The sequence below is a fragment of the Macaca fascicularis genome, chromosome 20 (genome assembly GCF_037993035.2).
Source record: "Macaca fascicularis isolate 582-1 chromosome 20, T2T-MFA8v1.1".
Classification (NCBI taxonomy): Eukaryota; Metazoa; Chordata; class Mammalia; order Primates; family Cercopithecidae; genus Macaca; species Macaca fascicularis.
The window spans coordinates 23940596-23967429 of record NC_088394.1 but is presented as its reverse complement, the minus strand read 5'-3'; the positions used below and the strand labels follow the sequence as shown (position 1 = coordinate 23967429).

Here is a 26834-nt window from a genome sequence, read left to right as displayed (position 1 = left end):
GTGAACGACCACGCCTGGCTAGCAATTTTCAACTGATATAGGAAGTGGTGCTTGGGCCACAGTCCCCAAGCTCTGAATACCTTTATTTATTTATTATTTATTTGTTTATTTATTTTTCAGAGCCAGGGTCTCACTCTGTCAACCCATGCTGGAGTACAGTGTCATGATCATAACTCGCTGCAACCTAGACCTACTGGGCCCAGGTGATTCTCCCGTCTCAGTCCCCCAAGTAGCTGGGACTATAGGCGTGAGCCACCACGCCCAGCTAATTTTTAAATTTTTTCTAGAGATGGAGTCTTGCTATGTTGCCCAGGGTGGGCTCAAACTCCTGGCTCAAGCAGTCCTCCTGCCTCGGCCTCCCAAGGTGCTGGGATTACAGGTGTAAGCAACTACACCCAGTCAATATCTTTATTTTTAAGGTTGGATAAAGGATGTGAGTGTTAGGGATTCAGAGGCCCCCTAGACTTCCTGAAGAGAATCATGGTGGTGCCTCAGAGGATTCTTGTTGAGTTTGCCACCTTCAAAAATCTTCTAAATGGGCTGGGCGCGGTGGCTCACACCTGTAATCCCAGCACTTTGGGAGGCTGAGGCAGCCGGATCACCTGAGGTCAGGGGTTTGAGATCAACCAACATGGTGAAACTCTGTCACTACTAAAAATACAAAAATTAGCCAGGCGTGGTGGGGCATGCCTGTAGTCCCAGCTACTCGGGAGGCTGAGACAGGAGAATCACATGAACCCGGGAGGCGGAGGTTGCAGTGAGCCGAGATCCCACCACTGCACTCCAGCCTGGGCGACAGAGCAAGACTTCATCTAAAAAAAAAAAAAATCTTCCTAATGATGATACTGGTAGCAAATCCATCTGCATCTGGACAGAGCAATCTTTCCAGTCTTTTCCTTAAACCTCTGTTCTTCTTCCTTCATGAGGAGAAGGGACACTTATGCGTAGAAACATGTCTACTAGAGGGCACAGTCACTGCACAATTTTAAAACCCTGCGCCCGTGGGTCTGGTGCTCTCCGGGATCCCTCCTTCCTTGCCAGCAAGAATAGGGCTCTCTCACCAAGGGGAGGAGACCTGGCTTTGATTGTGGCCCCAGTTCCCTGCCATTCACTCATGCAGTGAGTCAGCCTGAGTGTGGTGAGGTCCTGGTGTTGGGTACCACTTAATCCACCATCCTTTCTGTATTAACAGTGATGAGGGTCTCTCTTATGCCAGGCACTGTGGGGAGCATTTTGTTCAGTCTTTCACCAAATAGCCGGTGAGCTCCCCACCAAGTTCTATATGGTAGGGATGCAGAGGCCAACAAAATGGCATGTTCCCTGCCCTCAGAGAGCCTACAGTCTAATGGGGAACACAGACCTCCAAACAAGGAACACTAACATTCATCCGCTGTGGCAGCCTGCCCTCCCCTTTCCCCCTGCCCCAGGCACATTGCTTCTGCTAGTTCTGAGAACTCAGCCAAGGTCTTTCTGTATCAGGGGACTTTGCATATGTTAGATTTTGTCAGTTTTCTGTTTAGAGCATCCAATGGTATTCCATGGCACTTAGAACAAATGCTAGGCTTATTTTGTTTCCTTCAAAGCTCTGGTCCCTGCCCTTTTCTCCAATCCCACTCTCACCACCAGGGTTGCTGCTTAGCACAGTGCTCTGGTTGGTGTGAATGGCACCACCTGGAGCGGAATAGGACACAGCCTGCATAACCATTTGCTCAGGCAGGCTCTCATCTCAGAGTCTTTACTGCAGCCCTTCCCTCAGTCTGGAATTCTCCTCCTCTGCATTGCTGGTGGGTGTTATTTAAACTTGGCTGAGATATGGAAAAATGTTCATCATCACTAATCATCAAAAAAATGCAGATTACAGGCCAGGCGCAGTGGTTCACATCTGTAATTCCATCATTTTGGGAGACTGATGCAGGCAGATCACTTGAGGCCAGGAGTTCAAGACCAGCCTGGCCAATACAGTGAAACCCTTTCTCTACCAAAAAATACAAACATTAGCCGGGCATGGTGACTGGCACCTGTAGTCTCAGCTACTCGGGAGGCTGAGGCAGGAGAATCACTTGAACCTGGGAGATGGAGGTTGCCGTGAGCCAAGATTGCACCACTGCACTCCAGCCTTGGTGACAGAGAGAGACGCTGTCTCAAAAAAAGAAAAAAAAATCACTACCACAATGAGATATCATCTCACACCAGCCAGAACAGCTTTTTTCTTTTTCTTTTTTTTTTTAATTTTCTTTTTTTTCTGAGATAGAGTCTCACTCTGTCGCTCAGGCTGGAGTGCAGTGGCACGATCTCAGCTCACTGCAGCCTCTGCCTCAAGGGTCCAAGCAATTGTCCTCCCTCAGCCTCCCCGGTAGCTGGGATTACAGGTGTCCACCACCACGCCCGGCTAATTTTTTTGTATTTTTAGTAGAGATGGGGTTTCACCATGTTGGCCAGGCTGGTCTCAAACTCCTGAGCTCAGGTGATCCTCCTGCCTTGGCCTCCCAAAGTGCTGGGATTATAGGTGTGAGCCACCACGCCTGACCAGAACAGCTTTAAACAGTTAAAACCAGTTAAGAAGTCAAAACATAACAGATGTTGGCGAGGTTGTGGAGACAAGGGAATGCTGCTGATGCACTGTCGGTGGGAGTGTGATATGGTTTGGCTCTGTGTCCCCACCCAAATCTCATGTTGAATTGTAATCCCCACATGTTAGGGGAGGGTCCTGGTGGGAGGTGATCGGATCATGGGGGTGATTTTAATGGTTCAGCACCATCCCCCAGTGCTGTCTGGTGATAGAGTTCTCATGAGAGCTGGTTGTTTCCAAGTGTGTAGCACTAGGCCAGGCACGGTGGCTCACGTCTGTAATCCCAGCACTTTGAGAAGCCAAGGCGGGCAGACCACCTGAGCTTGGGAGTTCGAGACCAGCCTGACCAACATGGAGGAATTCCATCTCTACTAAAAACACAGAATTAGCTGGGCATGGTGGCAGGTGCCTGTGATCCCAGCTACTTGGGAGGCTGAGGAGGAGAATTGCTTGAACCCAGGAGGCAGAGGTTACGGTGAGCTGAGATCGCACCATTGCAGTCCAGCCGCAAAAGAGTAAGTCTCCATCCCCCCCGCCAAAAAAAAAAGTGTGTGGCACCTCCCCCTTCACTCTTTCTCTCCAGCTCCATCATGGTAGGACGTGCTTACTTCCCCTTTGCCTTCCACCATGTCTGTAAGTTTCCTGAGGCCTCCGAGCCATGCTTCCCGTTAAGCCTGTGGAAGTGTGAGTCAATTAAACCTCTTTTTTTTTTTCATAAATTATCCAGTCTCAGGTAGTTCTTTATAGCAGTGTGAGAATTGACTAATACAAAGTATAAATTAGTTCAGCCACTGTGGAGAGAGAACTGAGAATCGAACTGAGAATTTGACCAGCAACCCCACTACTGAGTATGTACCCAAAGGAAAAGAAGTCATCCTACCAAAAAGACACATCCCTCATATGTCCATCACGACACTATGCATAACAGCAAATACATGGAATTGACACAGGTGCCCATTCACAGTGGACTGGATAAAGAAAATATGGTACAGATACACCATGAAATACTACACAGCCATTAAAAAGGACAAAATCAGGCCGGGCGTGGTGGCTCAAGCCTGTAATCCCAGTACTTTGGGAGGCCGAGACGGGCGGATCGCGAGGTCAGGAGATCAAGACCATCCTGGCTAACCCAGTGAAACCCCGTCTCTACTAAGAAATACAAAAAACTAGCCAGGTGAGGTGGCGGGCGCCTGTAGTCCCAGCTACTCGGGAGGCTGAGGCAGGAGAATGGCATAAACCCGGGAGGCGGAGCTTGCAGTGAGCTGAGATCTGGCCACTGCACTCCAGCCTGGGCTACAGAGCGAGACTCCGTCTCAAAAAAAAAACAAAAACAAAAAAACAAAACAAAAAAAGGACAAAATCATAACCTTTGCAGCCCAACCTGAATGCAGCTGGAGGCTCTTATCCTAAGTGAATTAATGCAGGACCAGAAAACCAAATACCGCATGTTCTCACTTACTCGTTTATTTTCTTTTTCTCTGAGACGGGGTCTTGCTCTGTTGCCCAGGCTGGAATGCAGTGGTGCGATCTATGCTCACTGCAACCTTGCAACCTCTGCCTCCTCGGTTCAAGCGATTCTCCTGCCTCAGCCTTCTGCATAGCTGGGATTACAGGTGCCCGCTACCACACTCAGCTAATTTTTGTATTTTTAGTAGAGAAGGGGTTTCACCATGTTGGCCAGGATGGTCTGGAGCTCCTGACCTCAGGTGATCTTCCCACCTTGGCCTCCCAAAGTGCTGGGATTACAGCAGTGAGCCACCACGCCTGGCCCACCACGCCTGTTCTCACTTATAAATGGAAACTGAATAAACATTGGATACTCATGGACTTGAATAAGGGAACTGGGAACTACTAGAGGGGGGAGAGAGGGAGGAGGACACTGGTTGAAAAACTACCTACTGGGTACTCTGCTCACTACCTGGGCTAATGGATCCATTTGTACCCCAGACCTCAGCATCATGTAATGTACCCATTAACAAACCTGCATTTACCTCCTGAATCTAAAATAAAAGTCAAAGGTGAAAAAAAGTTGGTTGAGATATCACCTTAGAAAGGCCTTACCTGAATATTCTATGTTAAAAAAAAAGAACAACAACAACAAAAAAAAGAACCTTTCCTCCATCTCTTCACCCTAATTAATTTTTCCTTATAGCACTTATCAGGTTATAATAATATACACTGATATATTTAATTATTTATTTTTGAGACAGAGTTCCACTCTGTTGCCCAGGCTGGAGTGCAGTGGTGCGATCTTGGCTCACTGCAACCTCCGCCTCCTAACTTCAAGTGATTCTCCTGCCTCAGCCTCCTGAGTAGCTGGGATTACAGTCGTGTGCCATCATGCCCAGCTGATTTTTTTGGTAATTTTAGTAGAAACGGGATTTCGCCATGTTGACTAGGCTGGTCTAGAACTCCTGACCTCAGGTGATCCACCCACCTCGGCCTCCCAAAGTGTTGGGATTACAGATGTGAGCCACCACACCTGGCCTGACATTATTTATTGATTTCCCTGTTCATTGTCTCCCATCCTCACTTAATAAGTTCCTCCAGAGTAGAGAGATTTGTCTTGTTTACACCTGTGCCTCACTCCCTGGCACACAGTAGGAAATGTATATCCATATACACATACCTGTATACGTAAATACATAATATATAGATACAAGGTACATAATATATAGATACAGTATTATATACCGTAATATATAGATACCATAATATAGAGATACCATAATATATAGATACCATTATGTATAATACTATATACATAATATAGATACCAGATACCAGCATAATATATAGATACAGTATGTTTTGTCTGTGCACACACAGGCACACACAGACACAAACAGACACACACATACATATGGAATGAGTTAAATTACGCCAAGAGGAGGCAGAGAAGGGTGAAAATAGAGTGGAAGATGAGATAATGAATATTTAAAAGCAAGTGCTTCTCAAGGCCCTACTGCGTGCCAGGCACTCTTCTAGGACACAGGTATGAGGGGGAGAGATGAGTTTACCTGCCCTCAGGCTCCAGGATTGCAGTAGTTTATTATCCAGCCTGTATTGTGCCTGTGAATGCACATGGCTCAGCAGTTAGTAGGTGCTCAAGAAACAGTTCTGGGGTACATGAATGGGAAAAGACATTATGCCCTTGTGGTGCATTTTAAAAATGCTTTATCTTTTTTTATTCTGAGATGGAGTCTCGCTCTGTCACCCAGGCTGGAGGGCAATGGCACGATCTTGGCTCACTGCAACCTCCGCCCCCCGGGTTCAAGCAATTCTCCTGCCTCAGCCTCCCAAGTAGCTGGGATTACAGGAGTCTGCCAGCACACCTGGCTAATTTTTTTTTTTTCTTTGAGCCGGTGTTTCGCTCTGTCACCCAAGCTGGAGTGCAGTGGTGCGATCTCGGCTCACTGCAACCTCCGCCTCCCAGGTTCAAGCAATTATCCTGCCTTGGCCTCCTGAGTAGCTGGGATTACAGGCACAGGCCATCACGCCTGGCTAATTTTTTGTAGTTTTAGTAGAGAGGGGGTTTTGCCATGTAGGTCAGGCTGGTCTTGAACTCCTGACCTCGTGATTCACCCGCCTCACCTCCCAAAGTGCCGGGATTACAGGCGTGAGCCACCGTGCCTGGCCTAATTTTTGTATTTTTAGTAGAGATGGGGTTTTGTCATGTTGGCCAGGCTGGTCTGGAATTCCTGACCTCAAGTGATCCACCTGCCTCGACTTCCCAAAGTGCTGGGATTACAGGCATGAGCCACCTTGCCTGACCTAAAATGCTTTATCTTATCAGGTAACCCCCTTCCTTTGGATAATGGTCAGGAGAAATCTTTTTATCTAAGGTAAAGGAGTGACGTTTAATGAATAAATGGGTCTTAGCACAAAGGAATATCAGAAGATGGGCAAGGAAAAGGTAGAGTGGCCCACAGCCCCTGCCCACCACCTCTGCCAGGTGTTAGCCTTTGTTCAGTCTTACCAGCAACCGTGTATACAGCAGTGATGGCCAGCAGCCCAACTATGGCCAGGTACAGATCCAGGTGCAAAGACTGCTGGATGAAGATGGCACCTGCATACATGTCTACCTGTGGAGAAAGGAGGTTGATGGATGAACAAATGAATTAATGAACAAATGAACGAATGAATGAATGGACATTTGCAGCCCAGGTTCCCTGGGATCAGGGCCTAGCCCAGATGCTGACAAACACAGAAGAGTCACACATCATCCCTTCTTCATCCATTGCATCCCAGATCAGGGGTCTTAAACTGGAGCCCTGCAGGCCCTGGGCTGATGCAGCAGCCTCCTCAGTCGTCTTTCGGCTTCTGCTTTTGGTCCTCTCCCACTCCATCTTCCACACGGCAACCTTCATTAAATACCATCATGATCACTTCATCCTTCTCCTCCCCACTCAAACTCTTAAGTAACTCCCCCATTGCCCCCAGGATAAAGGCTAAATAAATGAGGCTAAATACCCACTTCATACTCCCAGACCTCCACAGACTCTGAAATACCCTCTGTTTCTCAATAAGTCATGTGTGCCTGGGCCTCCTAGATTTCGCTTGTGCTGGTGCATCCGTCTGGAGGGCCAGTCCCCTTTCTCTAACTGTAAGTTCCTCCTGGAATGTCACTTCCCCTAGAAGGCTTCCCACATCTGTAGCTTCCCACCAGACTGCAAGTGAACATTCTAGTAAGGAGCCTGTGTGTCTGTCCTGCAGTCTGGAGCTGGCGTAAATTCACTTATTGTTATTTGGATTGAATGGAACCTCTTCTGCTCCCCCCTCACCACTTCCCATAGGACAAGCTCCTCCCTCCTCCCTGGCTGGAAGCGAAGACAGCTTCTGCTGAGGGGCACGTGTCTGGAGGTTGCAATACACCTGTTCTTTGCCACTTCCTAGGAGATCTGCCTATCCAAAGGTCAGGGTGCGGCAGGCACAATCAGCCATCAGCACATCTGATAAACAGTTGATCACTATCTAATTCCAGGAGGAAGAGAACAGTCCTATTCAAGGGTTGACAGGGTTCTTGGAGTCCCACTGATCAACCCACACCATCCTGAGATGTTGACAAAAAAGTTTTGGCAGGAGTAGGAGAGAAAGTCCTTCTCTCCTTTCCTCTACCTTTTCTCCGAATTTCTTCTTCTTCTTCTTCTTTTTTTTTTTTTTTTTTTTTTTTTGACACAGAGTCTCGCTCTTTCACCCAGGCTGGAGTGCAGTGGTGTGATCTCGGCTCACTGCAACCTCTGCCTCCCCGGCTCAAGCAATTCTCCTGCCTCAGCCTCCCGAATAGCTGGGACTACAGGCATGAGCCACCACGCCCGGCTAATTTTCATATTTTTTGGTAGAGATGGGGTCTTGCCATGTTGGCCAGACTGGCCTCAAACTCCTGACCTTAAGTGATACACCCGCCTCAGCCTCCCAAAGTGCTGAGATGACAGGCGTGAGCCACTGCACCCGACCGTTTTCTCCCACTTTCCTCTGTCCACGCTTACCTCCCCACATCCCATCTTCCTCTAACCTCCCTGCAGCCTACAAAAGAGGAGGAGAAAGGGGATAGGGAGGAGACACTCCCGAGCAGAGATCTGTGCCTTATCTTCTCCCCATGCTGCATGGGTGTGGCCAGGCTCTGTCCCCACCTTACCGAGATCTTGGTGAAGATGTAGATAAATAGGTAGAGTACAGCCAGGATGACGGGAATTCTGACACCACCGAAGCGCTTCCGTAGGTATTCCGGCATCGTGGTGACCTGAGGGCCAGAGCTGAGATTTCACCACCAGCTGACTTCACCACCAGCACGTGACCTCCCCCACACCAGCCCTTCCCATCTGCTCCTGCCCCTGCAACTCAGAGCACAGATGGTCTTCCTGAGATTCTCAATCTGATACTTAAGAAGGGAGGAGAGGGGCCCAGCGCAGCTGGTTCCCATCACTTTGGGAAACTGAAGCAAGAGGATCGCTTGAGTGCAGGAGTTTGAGACCAGCCTGGGCAACACGGTGAAACCTCATTTCTACAAAAAATATAAATTTAGTCATGTGTGGTGGCAGGTGCCTGTAGTACCAGCTACTCAGGTGGCTGAGGTGGAAGGATCGCTTGAGCCTGAGCCCAGGAGGTCGAGGGTGCAGTGAGCCGTGATCATGCCATTGCACTCTAGCCTAAGTGACAGGGAGCCCCTGCCTCAAAAAATATACATATGTTAGACAAAAATAAAGTCTAGGTGGATAATAGATTTAATTGTGAGGCTGTGCACGATGGCTCACACCTGTAATCCAGCACTTTAGGAGGCCAAGGTGGGAGGATCACTCGAGCCCAGGAGTTCAACACTGGCCTGGGCAACATCTCTATTGCTACAGTAAGACCCCATCTCTATTATTTTTTTAAAGACATATAACCTAGTAGAAAAATGGGCAAAAGTCCTAGACAAGTTACTTCCTCAAAGAGGAAATCCAAATGGCCGGAAAATGTATAAAAAGAGTTGCCAATTAAAAACAGTGAGATGGCCGGGTGTGGTGGCTCATGCCTGTAATCCCAGCACTTTGGGAGGCGAGGTGGGAGGATCATCTGAGGTCAGGAGTTCGAGACCAGCCTGGCCAACTTGGCAAAACCCCGTCTCTACTAAAAATACAAAAATTAGCTGGGCTTGGTGGCTGTAGTCCCAGCTACTGGGGCAGTGTGTGTGTAGCAGTGGACGGGGCGAGGCAGGAGAATCAAGAATCACTTGAATCCAGGTAGGCAGAGGTTGCAGTGGGCTGAGGGCATGCCACTGTACTCCAGCCTGGGCGACAGAGCGAGACTCTGTCTCAAAAATTTTAAAAAGCAGTGAGATATCACTACACATGCACCAAATTCACAAGAATCTTTAAGTTGGAGAATATAAAATGTCACCAAGGATACAGTGAATTTCAGGAAAGGGAATTTTCATATGCTGTTGGTGGGAATATGAATGGATAGAACTACTCCAGGAAAATGTTTGTCAATATATTGTAAAGCCAAAGATGAACATATCCAAGGACCTAGAAATTCCACTCATAGGTAGATTTTCTCATCAGTACATGTTTATGTGCAGAAGAACACATTTATAAAAATGCTCACAGCAGTGTTGTCTGTCATAGACCAATACTGGGAGCAACTTGAATGCCCATGAACAACAGAATAGATAAACATATTGGGATGTGAGTCATACTACACGATACCGCATAGCAATGAAAATTAAGACACCAGCTACATGTAACAAAAGAATATTACTCCAAGCTGGGTGCAGTGGCTCACACCTGTCATCCCAACACTTTGGGAGGCTGAGCCGAGTGGATCACCTGAGTTCAAGACCAGCCTGGCCAACATGGGGAAACCCCGTCTCTACTAAAAATACAAAAATTAGTCAGGCGTGGTGGTGGCCGCCTGTAATCCCAGTTACTTGGGAGGTTGAGGCAGAATTGCTTGAACCCAGGAGGCAGATGTTGCGGTGAGCTGAGATCACGCCACTGCGCTCCAGCCTGGGCAGCAGAGCGAGACTCTGCCTCAAAATAAAAGAAAAAAATTACTCCAGTTTTCAATTATCTATAACCCACCCTTCACCAAAAAAAGTAAAATTCAACTATACTGTTCAGGTATGCAGAATTAAAACTGTAAAGAAAAGTAAGGAGGGGCCGTGCGCGGTGGCTCAAGCCTGTAATCCCAGCACTTTGGGAGGCCGAGACGGGTGGATCACGAGGTCAGGAGATCGAGACCATCCTGGTTAACACGGTGAAACCCCGTCTCTACTAAAAAATACAAAAAAATAGCCGGGTGAGGTGGCGGGTGCCTGTAGTCCCAGCTACTCTGGAGGCTGAGGCAGGAGAATGGCGTGGACCCGGGAGGCGGAGCTTGCATTGAGCTGAGATCCGGCCACTGCACTCCAGCCTGGGTGACAGAGCGAGACTCCGTCTCAAAAAAAAAAAAAAAAAAAAAGAAAAGCAAGGAAATAACTACTTAATAGGAAAGCCAAAGAGAGAGGAAGGCCTTGTGATTTTTCTTTTTTAGAGACAGGGTCTCGCTGTGTCACCCAGGCTGGAGTGCAGTGGTACGATCATAGCTCACTGTAACCCTGATCTCCTAGGTTCAAGCAATCAATCCTCCTGCTTCAGTCTCCCATCCTCTTGCCTCAGCCTCCTGACTAGCTGGGACTAAAGGTACACACCACCAGTCTCAGCTAATTCTTTATTTTAATTGTTTTGGTAGAGATGGGGGTGTCACTATGTTGGCCAGGCTGGTCTCAAACTCCTGGCTTCAAGCAATCCTCCCACCTCAGCCTTCCAAAGAGCTGGGCCTGAGCCACTGTGCCCGGTCAGCATTGTGACTTTCTAAAGGCTTGCAAGAGACATTATATTTCCTTCCTTCCTTCCTTCCTTCCTTCCTTCCTTCCTTCCTTCCTTCCTTCCTTCCTTCCTTCCTTCCTCCCTCCCTCCCTCCCTCCCTCCCTCCCTCCCTTCCTTTCTCCCTTCTTTCCTTCTTCCCCTTTCGTTTCCTTTCCTTTCTCTTCTTTTCTTTTCTTTTCCTTCTGACGGAGTCTTGCTCCGTCACCTAGGCAGGAGTGCAGTGGTGTGATATTGGCTTACTTCACTCTGCCTCCTGGGTTCAATCAATTCTCCCACTTCAGCCTCCCGAGTAGCTGGAACTACAGGCGCCCGCCACCATGCCTGGCTAATTTTTGTATTTTTAGTGGAGACAGGGTTTCACCATGTTGGCCAGGCTGGTCAAACTCCTGACCTCAAGTGATCTGCCTGCCTCAGGCTCCCAAAGTGTTGGGATTACAGGCATGAGCCACCGCATCAGGCTGACATTGTTTTCTGTCTTGATGTGGGTGTTCCTTTAACAATAATCTGTCAGGTTGCATTTTTGTGTTTGGTGTGTGTGTGTGTGTGTGTGTGTGTGTGTGTGTGTGTGTGTGTGTTTCATTGCTTTTCTGAGTGCTTATTTCATGTCCTAATAAAAACAAATTGGGTAGCTTTCAAACTTTTCTCAACACTTTGGCATTTATTATCTAGGTTGGGTTTAACCTCTCCTTTGTGTATGTGTAAGATATTGCCCAAAGGATGTGTAGATCCGGGAGATTTTATTTTCTTATTTAACAATAGCTTGTAGATTAGCATGCCTCTATGGACTTCATCCTTTGTCACAGCATGAAGTAGTATAGCCTGGCCATCCAGTTCCCTGTTAATGGACATGGTGGTTGTTCCCAGGTTTTTCTATTACAAACAACTACTGCAGCCATTTCAGATCTCTGCATCTGGCCTGCGCAGTGGCTCGCGCCTGTAATCCCAGCACTTTGGGAGGCTGAGGTGGGTGGATCATGAGGTCAGGAGTTTGAGACCAGCCTGACAAACATGGTGAAACCCCGTCTCTACTAAAGATACAAAAATTAGCCGGGCATGGCGGCGGGTGCCTGTAATCCCAGCTACTTGGGAGGCTGAGGCAGAGAATTGCTTGAACCCGGGAGGTGGAGCTTGCAGTGAGCTGAGATCGTGCCACTGCATTCCAGCCTGAGTGACAAAGCAAGACTCCATTTCAAAACAAACAAACAAAATAAAACAAAAACAACAAACTTTGCATCTTCTCAACCTTAAGCTTCACAAGTTCCTTTCTCACTCTCAGCTGATGACATTATCTTCTGTTTGCCAGAGAAAATGGAAGCCATCAGGTGAGAATGTCTGGCAACCCTAAATATTCACTTACCTGCATCTCTACCATTATATATGCCTTCCCGTAGCAGGCGCTCAATAACTTTCTTGATGCATTGACCCGGAGATCTTCATTTCCAGTCCAGTGTTGTTATACCTCAGATGCTCTGTCTACATGGGAGCTAGCCACAGGGGTCAGGAGCAGACCCAGGCCCCCTGCTCACCAAAGGTCTCGCATTTTAGACTTTTGGGATTACCTCCAAGGGAGGTTACTTACCCATATACCCCTGCCCTTAACACAGAATTGCTATTCTCTGTCACTCAGGTTGGACTGCAGTGGAGTGATCATAGCTCACTGCAACTTCCAACTCCTGGGCTCAAGTGTTCCTCCCACTTCAGCCTCCTGAGTAGCTGTGACCACAGGCACTCACCACCAGGCCCAGCTAATTAAAAAAAAAAAAAAATTTAGTAGAGATGAGGTCTTGCTATGTTGCCCAGGCTGGTCTTGAAATCCTGGACTCCAGTGATTCTTCCTCCTTGGCCTCCCAAAGTGCAGGAATTACAGGCATGAGCCACTGCACCCAGCCTGAAGGATTTTTAACATGATTTCTGATTCCCAAGCTTTTTTTACTTTGTGCGTGCGTGCGCACGCACGGTGTGTGTGTGTGTTTGAGATAAGGCCTCATTCTGTCCCCCAGACTGAAGTGCTGTGGCACAATTATGGCTCACTGTAGCCTCAACCTACCGGGCTCAAGTGATCCTAATCCTCCTGCCTCAGCCTCCTGAGTATCTGAGACTATAGGTGTGTGTCACCACACCCAGCTAATTCTTGTATTTTTTGTATAGATGGGATTTTTCCATGTTGCCCAGGCTGGTCTCGAACTCCTGGCCTCAAGCAATCCACCCAGCTCGGCCTCTCAGAGTGCTGGGATTACATACATGAGCCACCATGCCCAGCCTACTTTGTGTATTTTTTAACATTTCCATAATAAAAAGCTAAAATCAGTTATTGCTTTATGAACAACACTGTGATATTGTGTGATCTTGCCACGTGCAGTAGAACATCTAGAACAGAATTAAGAAAGTATGAATGATGCAATGCTGCCAGTGAGATCATAGATGATTTTTCAAAAACTGCTTTTCAGGCCAGGCATGGTGGCTCACGCCTGTAATTCCAGCACTTTGGGAGGCTGAGGCAGGTGGATCACAAGGTCAGGTGTTCGAGACTAGCCTGGCCAACATGGTGAAACCCCCGTCTCTACTAAAAATACAAAAATTAGCTGGGCGTGGTGGTGGGCACCTGTAATCCCAGCTACTTGGGAGGCTGAGGCAGGAGAATTGCTTGAAACCAGGAGGCAGAGGTTTGCAGTGAGCTGAGGTCTCGCCATTGCACTCCAGCCTGGGCAAAAGCAAAACTCTGTTTAAAAAAAAAAAACCCACCAAAAATGCTTTCAAAGAGTCAAAAGCAGCATTATTTTGTAACTAAAATGTTGACATTTTGTACCAGACAGAAATAGCTCAATTATTATAGTTTTGTGTGCAAAGAAAGAAAAAAAAAGTCACTGAATTATATATATGATTTTTAAATATATATATGATTTAAATATATATACACACACACACACACACACACACATACAGGCTGGAGTGCAGTGGCGTGATCTCAGCTCACTGCATCCTCTGCCTCCTGGTCTCAAGCAATTCTCATGGCTTCTCAGCCTCCTGAGTAGCTGGGATTATGGGTGCATACCACCATACCTGGCTAATTTTGTATTTTTTTAGTAGAGACAGGTTTTCACTATGTTGCCCAGCCTGGTCTTGAACTCCTAGCCTCAAGCCTGCCTTGGCCTCCCAAAGTGCTGGGATTACAGGCATGAGCTATATACTTTCATTTTTATTTTTATTTTTTAGTAGAAAGCAGAAACATAGGCTGGGCATGGTGGCTTATGCCTGTAATTCCAGCTACTCAGACTGGGAGGCTGAGGTGTGCAGATCACTTGAGCCCAGGAGTTCAAGACCAGCCTGGGTAACGTGGTGGAGTTTTTGTATTTTCTACTAGAAAAAAAAAATACAAAAATTAGCTGGGTGAGGTGGCGTGTGTCTGTGGTCCTAGCTGCTGGGGAGGCTGGTGAGACTAGGTGAGCCAAGATTGCACCACTGCATTCCATCCTGGGGACAGAGCCAGACCCTCTCTCAAAAAAATATAGCAGAAACATATTGTGATTTCAGCACTTAAAAGAGATTGTGAGCTTTACATTTGTGTTTTGGGTATTTAAAATTTGGGGGCCCATAGTTTTTCCAACCTCCAAATGCCCTCTGTGTGCCTTGGATGTTGGTTACTGGCAGGAAGTGCTACGGACCGGGTTTCTCATTGTCTTACCAGTGGATCATCCCTCCCCTTTACTGGGGCCTTTGAGTGGCAGTCTGATGGATGACCATGGGCAGGATGGACGGATGGCGGGATGAGGGAGGGACTGCAGGGCTGAGATTCCCAAAGCATCTTTCAATTCTACAGCATGCCAACGCTCCCCGACTCACCTGACCAGCAATGTAGATGGGGAGGAAGATCCAGGCCAACATCAGCACAGAAAACAAGCCCTGCTCAAGAAAACACAGTCAGGACTTGGCCCGCAGCTCACAACAAGGTACCTATTTGGATTTCCCTCTGCACCCTGAAGCAGCCTGGCCTGAACTCCACCTCTGGTGTAGTCTCTTACTTGCTGAGTGGTTCACCTGTGCTGACCTCCATATTTCCGTTTTTAACATGGGGAACGGATTCAGGAAGGAAGAGGAGAGTGGAAAAAGAAGCCTTTTGCGATGCTTCCTAGTTCTGTGTCTCCTAAACATCATGTCATCGCTTCATTGTGCCCCCTCCCTTCCTTGGCAGTGATTACAACAAGGCTGTGATAGCAGGCAGACCTAGGTTCAAAGACCGACCACAAGAGTTAACACAGGTCTCCAAGACTCATTTTTCTCACCCGGAAAATGGGCATATCAGTGCCTTTCTAGGTGGTTGCAAGGAAATCAGCGAGATGATACTTAATGAGTACTGTATGCCAGGCACCTCTCTGCACCCTTTACAAGCATTAATTCATTTGACCCTCATAATGATTCTACATGGCAGGTACCATTAATATGCCTGTTATGTACATGAGGCCCAGAGAGGTTAAGAAACTTGCCCAGCTGAGTGCGGTGAGTCACGCCTCTAATCCCAGCACTTTGGCAGGCAGAAACCAGCAGATCACTTGCACCCAGGAGTTCAAGACCAACCTGGGCAGCACAGTGAAATTCCCATCTCTACAACAAAAAATATGAAAATTAGCTAGGCATGGTGGCGTGCACCTGTGGTCCCAGCTATTTGGGAGGCTGAAGGGGAAGATGGTTTGAGCCTGGGAGGTGGAGGTTGCAGTGAGCTGTGACCACACCACTGCACTCCAGCTTGGGTGACAGAGCGAGACCCTGTCTCAAACAAAAACAAAAACAAAAACAAAACAAAAAACCACTTGCCACCCACGATCACACAAAAAGCCACTTGCCTCTGAAGTTTATAAGAGTTGGAGCAAGAATGTAAACCTAGGCAGTGTGGGTCCAATCTGTAAATGAATCCTATAATGGGAGAGTGTATGTAACATATCTCTGTTCCTGGCATAGAATAAGCATCCAAAAAATATTGGACATTATGAAGGCAATGATCATTATTAATAATCCCCTCCCTGCCCTGACCCCAGTAAAAATCATATCCCAAATGAGCCCTGCTATATAGGAGAGTGTATCTTATCTCTTGGGTATCCCAGAGGTAGCCAAAAAAGTCAAAAACTACTAAACTAAAATTTTTGCGATGGTTGATTGATGTCTAAAGTACACAGAAATACGCTTCAGTCTCCACGATACCTTCTTTCTTCTGCATCTCTAGGAGAGGAATTCTGAGCCCTCCTCTTCACACACCATTTTTTTTTTAATTTATTTTTTAAGACATAGTCTCACTCTGTCACCCAGGCTGGAGCGTAGGGTCACGATCTTACCTCATCGCAACCTCCATCTCCCAGGTTCAAGTGATTCTCCTGACTCAGCCTCCTGAGTAGCTAGGATTACAGGCGTGCACCACCAAGCCTTGCTAATTTTTGTATTTTTAGTAGAGATGGGGTCTCACCATGTTGGCCAGGTTGGTCTCAAACTCCTGACCTCAAATGATCCACCCACCTCGGCCTCCCAAAGTGCTGGGATTACAGGCCTGAGTCATCGTGCCCAACCCACTATTTTTGGGGGGTTTTTTTGGAGTTTGTTTGTTTTTTTTTTTTTTGGTTTTTTTTTTTTTTTTTTTTTTTGAGACGGAGTCTCACTCTTCTTCTTCTTCTTCTTCTTCTTCTTCTTCTTCTTCTTCTTCTTCTTCTTCTTCTTCTTCTTCTTCTTCTTCTTCCTCCTCCTCCTCCTCCTCCTCCTCCTCCTCCTCCTCCTCCTCCTCCTCCTCCTCCTCTTCTTCTTCTTCTTTTTCCTTTTTTGAGGCAGAGTCTCACTCTGTCACCCAGGCTGGGGTGCAGTGGCACGATCTCGGCTCAGGCCATTCTCTGGCCTCAGCCTCCTGAGTAGCTGGGACTACAGGTGCCCGCCACCACGCCAGGCTAATTTATTGTATTTTTAGTAGAGACGGGGTTTCCCCATGTTAGCCAGGATGATCTTGATCTCCTGGCCTTGTGATCTGCCTGCCTTGCCTCCCAAAGTTCTGGGATTACAGGTGTGAGCCACGACGCCCGGCCCCACCATTCTATTTTTAAAGTGCGGGGCATTCATACAACTTGCCCCTGAGATCTACCTATTAGGTAGAGGTAAGATGTCATCTATGCCCTGAGTAAAATACTTACATTAAGCTCATAAGCTGATACAGAAAGGCCCGTAGCAGCACCTGACCCTGCCAGGCCAATGAAATGTCCACTTCCAACATTGCTGGCAAACAAGGATGCACCCACCTGTGGGAAGATGGAGGGGTCAGATGTTGGAGACAAAGTCGAGGGTACCTGCTCACCACCCCCGATTCTTTCCATGCTCCAAAGGGACAGAGAAGAGAAGTGGAGGAAGGCAGGGCTACCCCTAGCCTATCTGGCATTTTCGTTTACATTAGAATGAGATTCTCCTTTCCCAAGACTCTTACTTGGTCAGAGCCCACCTGTCAGAGATTGGTAGAATAAATATTCATGTCTACAGGGCCTAAAATGCAGATTGCCCCCTCTAGGGTTGTGCAGTGCACAACTTTAACAACTGTACCCAGCATCCCTGCGGGGGTCGGGGGTCAGGAAAGAAGATGAGAGGTAATGTAGAAAGTGATTCATGATGAGAATCAGGGAGCCTTTTTAACTGCCCAGATCTGCTTCTAACTTAGCAAAGTAGATAGTCCTCCTGGTACAGCACTAAATGGCTAGTGATGTACTTGATGATGCCAATCCCTGGTCTCCCTGGTCTCAACTGATTGGACAAGCCTGGGTACCTGGCCCAAGCTGGGCAAATTATCTTCTCTTTCCTGGGAATTTGAAACAAGGACACCATCTCTGCTGGTCCCTTGGACTGGGGATGTTGAACCAGGGGGGGTATGTGTGTGATGGGGGTGAGGGAGTGGTGTGGAGGCATGTTTCACCATGTGCCAGTCATCACTGCCAGTTCAGAGAGAGAGGAGAATGGAGTCCTGCACAGAAAGGCAGGCCCAGCTGGGCACTCTGGCTCACGTTTGTAATCCCAGCACTTTGGGACGCCGAGGCAGGCGGATCGCTTGAGGTCAGCAGTTTGAGACCAGCCTGGCCAACACGGTGAAACCCCGTCTCTACTAAAAATATAAAAGTTAGCCAAGCGTGGTGGTACATGCCTATAATCCCAGCTACTCAGGAGGCTGAGGCAGGAGAATCGCTTGAGCTGGGGAGGTGGAGGTTGCAATGAGCCGAGATTGCGCCACTGCACTCCAGCCTGGACAACAGAGACTCCGCCTCAAAAAAAAAAAAGAAAAAAAAAAGGCAGATCCAGTGAGGAGGGGAAAGGAGGGAGCAAGAAGAAAAAGAGGAGGAGGAGGAAGGAAAGGAGGAGGAGAAGGGTGAAGGAAGAGAAGAGAGGAGAGAGAATTGTGAAAGAGCCATTTTGCCTCCTTATTGACTTTCCTATCAAATTCTTACCAAATTCTGTTTCATGGATCTACATGTTTATCCTTCTGTCAATATCACACTCTTTTGATTACTATAGCTTTGACTCCATCTCAAAATAATAATGATAATAATAATAATAATATCTATCTCTTTTGTTTTTTTTTTTTTTTGAGACGGAGGCTCGCTCTGTCACTCAGATTGGAGTGCAGTGGCGCTATCTTGGCTCAATGCAAGCTCCGCCTCCCAGGTTCATGCCATTCTGTTGCCTCAGCCTCCCGAGTAGCTGGAACTACAGGCGCCCGCCACCATGCCTGGCTAATTTTTTGTATTTTAGTAGAGATGGAGTTTCACCGTGTTAGCCAGGATGGTCTCAATCTCCTGACCTCGTGATCTGCCCGCCTTGGCCTCCGAAAGTGCTGGGATTACAAGGTGTGAGCCACCACGCCTGGCCAATAATATCTATCTCTTTAATGATATATTCTGTTTGGTTAAACATTGTTCTCATACTTTTCTTTAGTTTTTAAGACATGGCTTTTTTGTGTGGTTTTTGGATATACATAAAATTGCTGATTTAAGGCCTTTGTTTAGTGAATATAACATCTGGTCTTTTTCAGGGACACTTTCTATTGACTGCTCCCCCCACCTCCATGTATGGACCATAATTTCTTGGGCTTTTTGCATGTCTTATAATTTTTTGTTAAAGGTGGACATTTAAAATAATATCACTGGTAACTCTAGAAATCTGATCATTCCTGACTCTTCAGGGTTTATTGTTGTTTCTTCTATTCATTCCTGCTGTTGTTGCTGCTTCTATTGTTTGTTTCATGACTTTCTTAAGTTAAGTTTATAAAGTCTGAATTCTTTGTCACGTGTGTCCACCAAAATCTATGCTCAGTTTATTGGGCAGCTAATGACTGAACAGACATTTTCTTAAATCCCTGAAACCAATAATTTTTCCAGTCTTTGCAATTCTTCCAGCTTATAACTCTGCCTTAGCCTTCACTTCCTGCTGGTGCAGAGCCTCAAGGTCAGCCAGAAGCAGGAGCTTAGGGCTTTCTTGGGTCTTTCCTGAGCATGTGTGTGGTCCTGTGCACATGGCCTTCTAGATTCCCAGAAATATGTCTGAGCTTTTCAAAGCACCCTATGTGCATCTCACTTCCCAGCTTTTCTATTGAAGTTATTTTATTAGAATATTATTTGCCAAACTGTTATTGCCACAGCTGCAATGTTAAACAATTGCCACTGATTGTTTTTCTACAAATGTGTCTAGGGAAAAGGCTATTCACACTGACCTTACCTTCTAGGTAAGGTCAAACAAAGATGAGCCTAGCAGGTGGGGCTTTCCAGGAAACTAAATGACAGGTAAAATAGTGACCTTTTTTTGAGAATGGAGTTTGAAAGAGTTCTAACCCCGTTCTGACCTCTTCAGTTGCTTCTAGGCTGGTGGTTCCCAAGGCTACTACTACACAGCTAAAGAGAGAGAGATGGAAACAGGGCCAAAGCTCACTGTTTTTTTCCTGAGATCCAGCTGTTTTTCTTGAATAAATGCTTCCTGAATTATTGCAGCATGTGGTTAATCTCCAGAGTTCTAAAAAAGTTGATTTTGACAATTTTCTTTTTTTCTTTTTTTGCTTCGGTTCTCATTACTTTTATGGAGGAGAGAATTTTTGAAGCTCTTTACTCTGCCTTTCCCAATGACACCATTGAAATGTGACTTTTCCACTTGGCCCGTATAGAAACGGGTCTGGCCTGTAATTTACTTTAACCAACAGAATGTAGTAGAAGTGACACTGTATGACTTCCAGGCCAAGACCTTAACAGCCTAGTAGCTTTCATTTTTGCCCTCTTGAAATTCAGCTACCTGGTTAAAACAAAAACAAAAAAAAAAACAGCAAGAAAAACCACAAAACCCTGGGCTAGGCCACTGAATGACGAAAGAGAATAGGGAGAAAATGAGGTCCCAGTATTCCGGTGATCCCTGCCAAAGTCCCCCAAATGTGGATGAAGCCATCTTGGACTTCTATCTAGCCTAGTCACCAACTAAATGCAACTGCATGAATGAGTCCAGGGGAGAAAAGCACATTTTTTAATTTTATTTTTATGATTCCCTGCTTTCCTGTGTAGAGCAAATGATACTGGTTTTCTGTTTAAGGTTGTGATTATATATATTTACATATTTATTATATATTATATAATATATAAATTATATTTAATATTATAACTATAAATTACATATAATATATAGTTATATATAGTATATAACTATATAATAACTAAATTATATATTATATATATTATATATTATAAAAATATTATATTTATAGAAATATTTATTTTTAAAACCTAACTCCAGATTTTTCCCTTAGGTGAGCTGATGAATTTTTTTGTTGTTGTTTAAACAAATTTGAGCTGGAGCTAAGCCTTCTCTAGTTTAGACAATGACTTCCAAACAACATGAGATCAGAGAGTCCTGCGAGATCAAAGGCTGGACAGAATCCCAGCACTTAAAGATTCTTGAAGAAGTGACTTTAATTGAACCAAAGACCACTTACTGGCCACCACACCATGTCTCCTCCAGCCAGGAAGTAACCTTTCACTGTGTCTCTTTTGGTCTTCACTGTGGACTACAAAAAAGAAGAGAGGTGGGTGAGGGAAGACATTAGCAATCAGAGGCATCTCAAAATGCCCAAGGCCAGGGATTGCAAACTGGGAGTCCTAAAGGCCAGATTTGGATATATTTCTGGGAGATCAAATATATTTTGTTTCTCCCACAGTTTTGGAGAAAATTTTAATTTTGGTGTTTTTAGAGGAGACATAAACTCTTCAGGTCAACACAGCTCCTACCCCTTGTTGCTACAAACATTTATTTTATGATAACCTAGACATTTGAGTCTTAGGCTCATGGCTTGTCTATGATATTTTATAACTGATACCATTTATGGAGTGTTTACTATGTGCCAGACGCTGTGCCAAGCACTTTATATGCATCACCTCATTTAATCCTTACCAACCCCTATGAGGTTGGTGTCATTAGGCCAATCTGATAAAAGAAGAAACTGAGGCTCATGTCTCAGTCTGTTTTACACTGCTATAACAAAATACCCAACATTTTAAACAACAGAAATTTGTTTCTTACAATTCTGGAGACTGGGAAGTCCAAGATCAAGGCACCGAGAGGTTTGGTGTCTGGTGAGGGCCTGTTTCTCATAGATAGTACCTCCTCTGTGTCTTCACATGCCAGAGGAACAGAAGGGCAAAAAGGGGTAAAACTAGTTCCCTTGAGCTTCTTTAATAAAGTCTCTAATCCCATTCGTGAGGGCTCAGTTCTTATGACTTAATCACCCTAGAAAGACCCCATCTGTTAATACCATCACATTGGTGATTAACTTTCTTTCTTTCCTTTTCTTCCTTTCTTTCTTTCTTTCTTTCTTTCTTTCTTTCTTTCTTTCTTTCTTTCTTTCTTTCTTTCTTTCTTTCTTTCTGCCTTTCTTTCTTCCTTCCTTCCATTCTTTCTTTCTTTCTGCCTTTCTTTCTTTTTTCTTTTTTTCTTTCTTTCTTTCTTCTTCCCCTCCTTTCCCTTCCCTTTTCCTTCCTTCCTCCCTTCCTTCCTTCCTCTCTCTTTCTCTTTTCTCTTCTTTCTTTCATTTTTTTCTTCTTTTTCTTTCTTTTTCCTTTCCCTTCCCTTCTCTTGCCTTTCTTTCTTTCTCTCTTTGTCTCTTTCTCTCCCTTCCTTCCTTTCCTTCCTTCCTTCCTTCCGTCCTTCCTTCTTTCGACTATCTCTCACTCTGTTACCCAGGTTGGAGTGTAGTGGCATGATCAAGGCTCACTGTAACTTTGAACTCCTAGGCACAAGCAGTCCTCCTGGCTCAGCCTTCCAAGTATCTGGGACTACAGGCATGTGCCACCATGCTCAACTAATTTTTGTGTTTTTTGTAGAGATGGTATCTCACTATGTTGCCAGGCTGGTCTTGAACTCAGTTCAAGCAATCTGCTCACTTCGGCCTCCCAAAGTGCTGGGATTACAGGTGTGAGCCACTGCGCCTGACCTTTTATCTCAAAGTTGTTAATATCCTTAATACAAAAAGAGCTCCTGGAAATTGACAAGAAAAAGAAGAAGAACCTAATAGGAATAAGGCAAACGATATGAAGCCATAGTTCACATAAAGAAAATATATGGTGTTTAAACATATGTTATGGGGCCCAGCCTCATTAATCTCTCATTTATCTCTCATATAAGATAAATGCATATTAACAATACTTTGAGATATTATTTTTCCTAGCCTGACAAAAATGAGTTTGGCAATACACTGTTGGTGAGAATGCGACAAAACAGACTTCCTCATCATTTCTGATGTGTACACCTAAGGAGTGCAATTTGACACAAACTAGTATAATACCAATGCGTATATTCTTTAACCTGGCAATTTTGCTGCAGGGAATTTGTCTTATAGCTACACTCCCAAATAGTGTACAGAGTTTATTTATTTATTTACTTATTTTGTTTGTTTTTGAGACAGATTTTCACTCTTGTTGCCCAAGCTGGAGTGCAATGGCGTGATCTCGGCTCACCACAACCTCCGCCTCCCAGGTTCAAGTGATTCTCTTGCCTTAGCCTCCTGAGTAGCTGGAACACAGGCACCCACCACGATGCCCAGTTAATTTTTGCATTTTTCATAGAGATGGGGTTTCACCATGTCGGCCAGGCTGGTCTCAAATTCCTGGCCTCAAGTGATACGCCCGCCTTGGCCTCCCAAAGTGCTGGGATTACAGGCATGAGCCAGCGTGCCCGGCCAGGGTTTGTTTATTATAGTATAGTTTATTATAGTAAGAGATTGGAAACAATCCAAATGACCCTCAGCCTGAGACTAGTTAAATAAATTACAGCACAATCATCTAAGGAAATATTGTGCAACTTTTAAGAAGATAAGGAATGTCTATGTGCTAATGTGAAAACATATCTAAAAGATACTGAGAAGTGAAAAATAACAAGTTAAAAAACAGTATAAGCAACCTTCTGTTTAAGAAAGAGGGAAATATACATATTAAAATTTGCTTGGATTTGCATAAAGACACTTGAACAATATGCTAATGTACTAACAAACTAATAATACTGGTTACCTGTGGAGAGAAGGCTAATATTGAGACTTTTCATCACTTCTCATAAGTGATTTTTATTTTTGAACCATGTGATTGTATTGCCTTTAAAATTTTTCTTTAGAGTAAAAAAAAAAAGTTGGGCTGTTTGTAATCCCAGCACTTTGGGAGGCTGAGATGGAAGAACTGCTTGAGCCCAGAATTTGAGACCAGCCTGGGCAAGATACCGAGACCCCATTTCTACAAAAAAAAAAAAAAAAAATTAAAAATCAACTACTTGGCAGCTGAGGTAAGAAGATCACTTGAGCCCAAGAAGTTGAGGCCACAGTGAGCTATGTTTGCCACCACTGTATTCTAGTACCCTGGGCAACAGAGGGAGATCCCATCTCAAAAAACAAAAAAACAAAAACAAAACGAAAAACGAAAAACAAAAACAAAAACAAAACCATGAGCTTCAAAATAAGGGGGACAGGGATTCCAACCCCAGATCTCCTAACTTACTTACAGGATGAGGATCTTAAATTATTTGGGCCTCTGTTTCCTTATCTGTAAAATGGATATTGTAATAGCATCTTTCTCACAGGGCACTGTGAAAATTACATGAGAAACGTAAGTGAAAATGCTTAACACAGTGTCTGACAATAGTCCACACCTAATGCATGTTTAAAATTTTTCTGATTACTCTATAACCTTGTGTTAGTTTCTTCCTCTCACAGTCAGTATCTTAGCTCCAAAACGATGAGGTTAACTCCAGACCTCTAAATAGACATTTCCTTCTCTCTTCATCCCCCATCCCCCAGTGGCCTGGCTTACCCATAGTCCAACAGCCAGGACAAAGAGGAAGTACAGAACCAGCACCGCGATGTCCCCGGGCTCCAAGCCCTTCTGGGGAAATGCATCCAGGAGATCTGTCTGTGGAGGCTGAGGCCTGCTGGTGCCGCTCTCCATGGTCCTGAACGAGACCTCAGGATCCTGAGAAAGGGTAAATGCCAGTCAGATGCCAGATCCTAGCATCATTCTTATCACCCTTTCTGTAGCTACCTCCCTAGGCCATCCATGAAAGAGAACCCACATGGAGGGATGTGTGGTGGAGACAGATCTTCAGGGAAGACACATCCATCCATCCATCCACTCATTCATTCATTCAACACATATTCATAATGAAGTCACATCAAATCTGCAGTCAATTTTGTCACTCACTTGGCAAAATAGAAAGAAGCATAAACAATTGAAATAGTACAGGTGATTTCAGCATCCTCTTCCACTTAGCAAGCACGTGTCCCAGAGTGAGAGAAAAATGAGACTCCTGAGTCAGTCTCCACTTCTGTGGTACCTCACAGCTGGCTGAGAGTCAAGTCAATAATTTTGTCTGAGGCTCAGCCAGACACCACAATCTTGTTCCAATGCTATATATACCCATGAAATTTAATATATTTAATAAACAACCACATTGCATCTACTATATCCTGGGCATCATTCTAAGTGTTTACTAACCTGCAAAGTGGGCACTATTATTATCATTCCCATTTTAAAGATGGTGAAGTTGAGACACAGAGACACAGAAAACTTAAGTAAGTGCCCAAGGTCAAAAAGCTGAGATTTGAACTCAACAATCTTGCTCCAGACTCCATGCTTTGAACCATGAATCTAAGTTGTTTTCTCAGTGCCCTGCAAATCCATGGGCAATTTAAGGGATTCTTGTGGTAGACAGAGAAATGGCCCCCAAAGATGCTTACCTCTAATCCCCAGAACCTGTGAATATGTTGTTACATATCAAAGGACAATTAAGTTTGCAGATAAAATTAAAGTTAGTAGTCAAATCACTTAAAATAGGGAGATGCCTAGCTGCAGCTAACCTGAAAATAGGGAGATGCCTGGATTAACTGGGTGGGCCTCATGTAATCACAGAAAAGATAGAATCAGAAGAGATAGCCACAGAGATGACAGCAGGAGAAGGATTTCACTCAATGTTGGTAGATTTGAAGATGGGGTAATGGGGCTACAAGCCAAGGAGTGCAGGTGGCTTCTAGGAACTGGAAAAGGCAAATTAACAGATTCTTCCTTAGACCATTCAGAAGGAATTCAGTCCTGCTGACACCTTGATTTTAGCCCAGTAAGACCCATTTAGAACTTCTGACCTCTATAACTGTAAGATCATAAATTTATGTTGTTTTAGCCACTAAGTTCATGGTAATTTGTTAAAGCAGCAGTCAGAAACTAATAAAATTTCCAAGGGTGATTTTTGACCACGAGTGATTAGGGCATTGACTTATTCCTGTGTTAAGATGCACCTCCACTCTGTGTCAGCCTTTGGGTGTTCAGGAATGAAAATACTTGATCCCTGCCCTCTTGCGATGCATAACCCAGTGATGGGACAAAGCCACCCATGGACAGCACAACGTGATGTTTCATAGAGTGTAGGTTCATGGGGAGAGATGTTAAGAATTCAGGCTCAGAAGCTGTACAGCTTGGCTGGGCTCAGTGGCTCATGCCTGTAATACCAGCACTTTGGGAGGCCGAGGTGAGTGGATCACATGAGGCCAGGGGTTCAAGGCCAACCTGGGCAAAATGGTGGGACCTTGTCTCTATTAAAAATACAAAAATTAGCTGGGTGTGGTGGCGCATGCCTGTAGTCCTAGCTACTCGGGAGGCTGAGGCATGAGACTCGCTTGAATCTGGGAGGTGGAGGTTACAGTGAGCTGAGATTGCACCACTGCACTCCAGCCTGGGCAACAGAGCAAGACCTTGACTCCACCATTTACACTTGGCTAATTTTATTTTATTTTATTATTTTTATTTTTTTTTAGACGGAGTCTCGCTGTGTCTCCCATGCTGGAGTGCCGTGGCCTGATCTCTGCTCACTACAAGCTCCACATCCTGGGTTCATGCCATTCTCCTGCCTCAGCCTCCCAAGTAGCTGGGACTACAGGTGCCTACCACCACTCTTGGCTAATTTTTTTTTTTTTTTTTTTGTATTTTTAGTAGAGACAGGGTTTCACTGTGTTAGCCAAGATGGTCTCGATCTCCTGACCTCGTGATCCACCCACCTCAGCCTCCCAAAGTGCTGGGATTACAGGTGTTAGCTACCGTGCCCGGCTTATTTTATTTTTTAAGAGACAAGATTTCCATGTGTTCACCAGGCTGGCCTTGAATTCTAGCCCCAAGAAATCCTCCCCACCTTGGCCTCCTAAAGTGCTGGGATTACCATGCCCAGCCAAGGTACATTTTTAAGGAAGAAAAGACTCCAACACTTTGCATTTTATGTAATCTGAAGGTAGGTTGTGGACTTAGATAGCGACAAATGGGATTTTTGCCCACATGAATGTCTGGCGGGTCCTCTGATAATCTTTGTTGTGGGGGCAAGTTCTGTACATTTCTGGAAGTCTAGACTCTCTG

At 45.4% G+C, this 26834-nt stretch overlaps 1 protein-coding gene across 28 annotated transcripts in view; it reads right to left on the bottom strand.

Moving 5' to 3' along the window:
• The window catches only part of SLC5A11 (solute carrier family 5 member 11), a 72273-nt gene that overhangs the window by 34991 nt on the left and 10448 nt on the right, over positions 1-26834 (bottom strand). For 13 of the 28 annotated variants that reach the window (XR_012429478.1, XR_012429481.1, XR_012429476.1 and 10 more), the window contains exons 3-8: positions 24252-24410; positions 20897-20968; positions 17082-17186; positions 14761-14820; positions 8211-8315; positions 6552-6657 (exon numbers count right to left, since the gene is read on the bottom strand). Coding sequence is in view for 16 of the 28 variants with exons in the window: in XM_074028229.1 (XP_073884330.1) it covers positions 6552-6657; positions 8211-8315; positions 14761-14820; positions 17082-17186; positions 20897-20968; positions 24252-24386 (583 nt within the window). In the remaining 12 variants the exon portion in view is untranslated. Of the gene's footprint in view, positions 1-6551; positions 6658-8210; positions 8329-14760; positions 14821-17081; positions 17187-20896; positions 20969-21480; positions 21573-24251; positions 24411-26834 lie in introns of all 28 variants that reach the window. The other 15 variants (XR_012429483.1, XR_012429482.1, XR_012429484.1 and 12 more) reach the window with 4 other exon arrangements.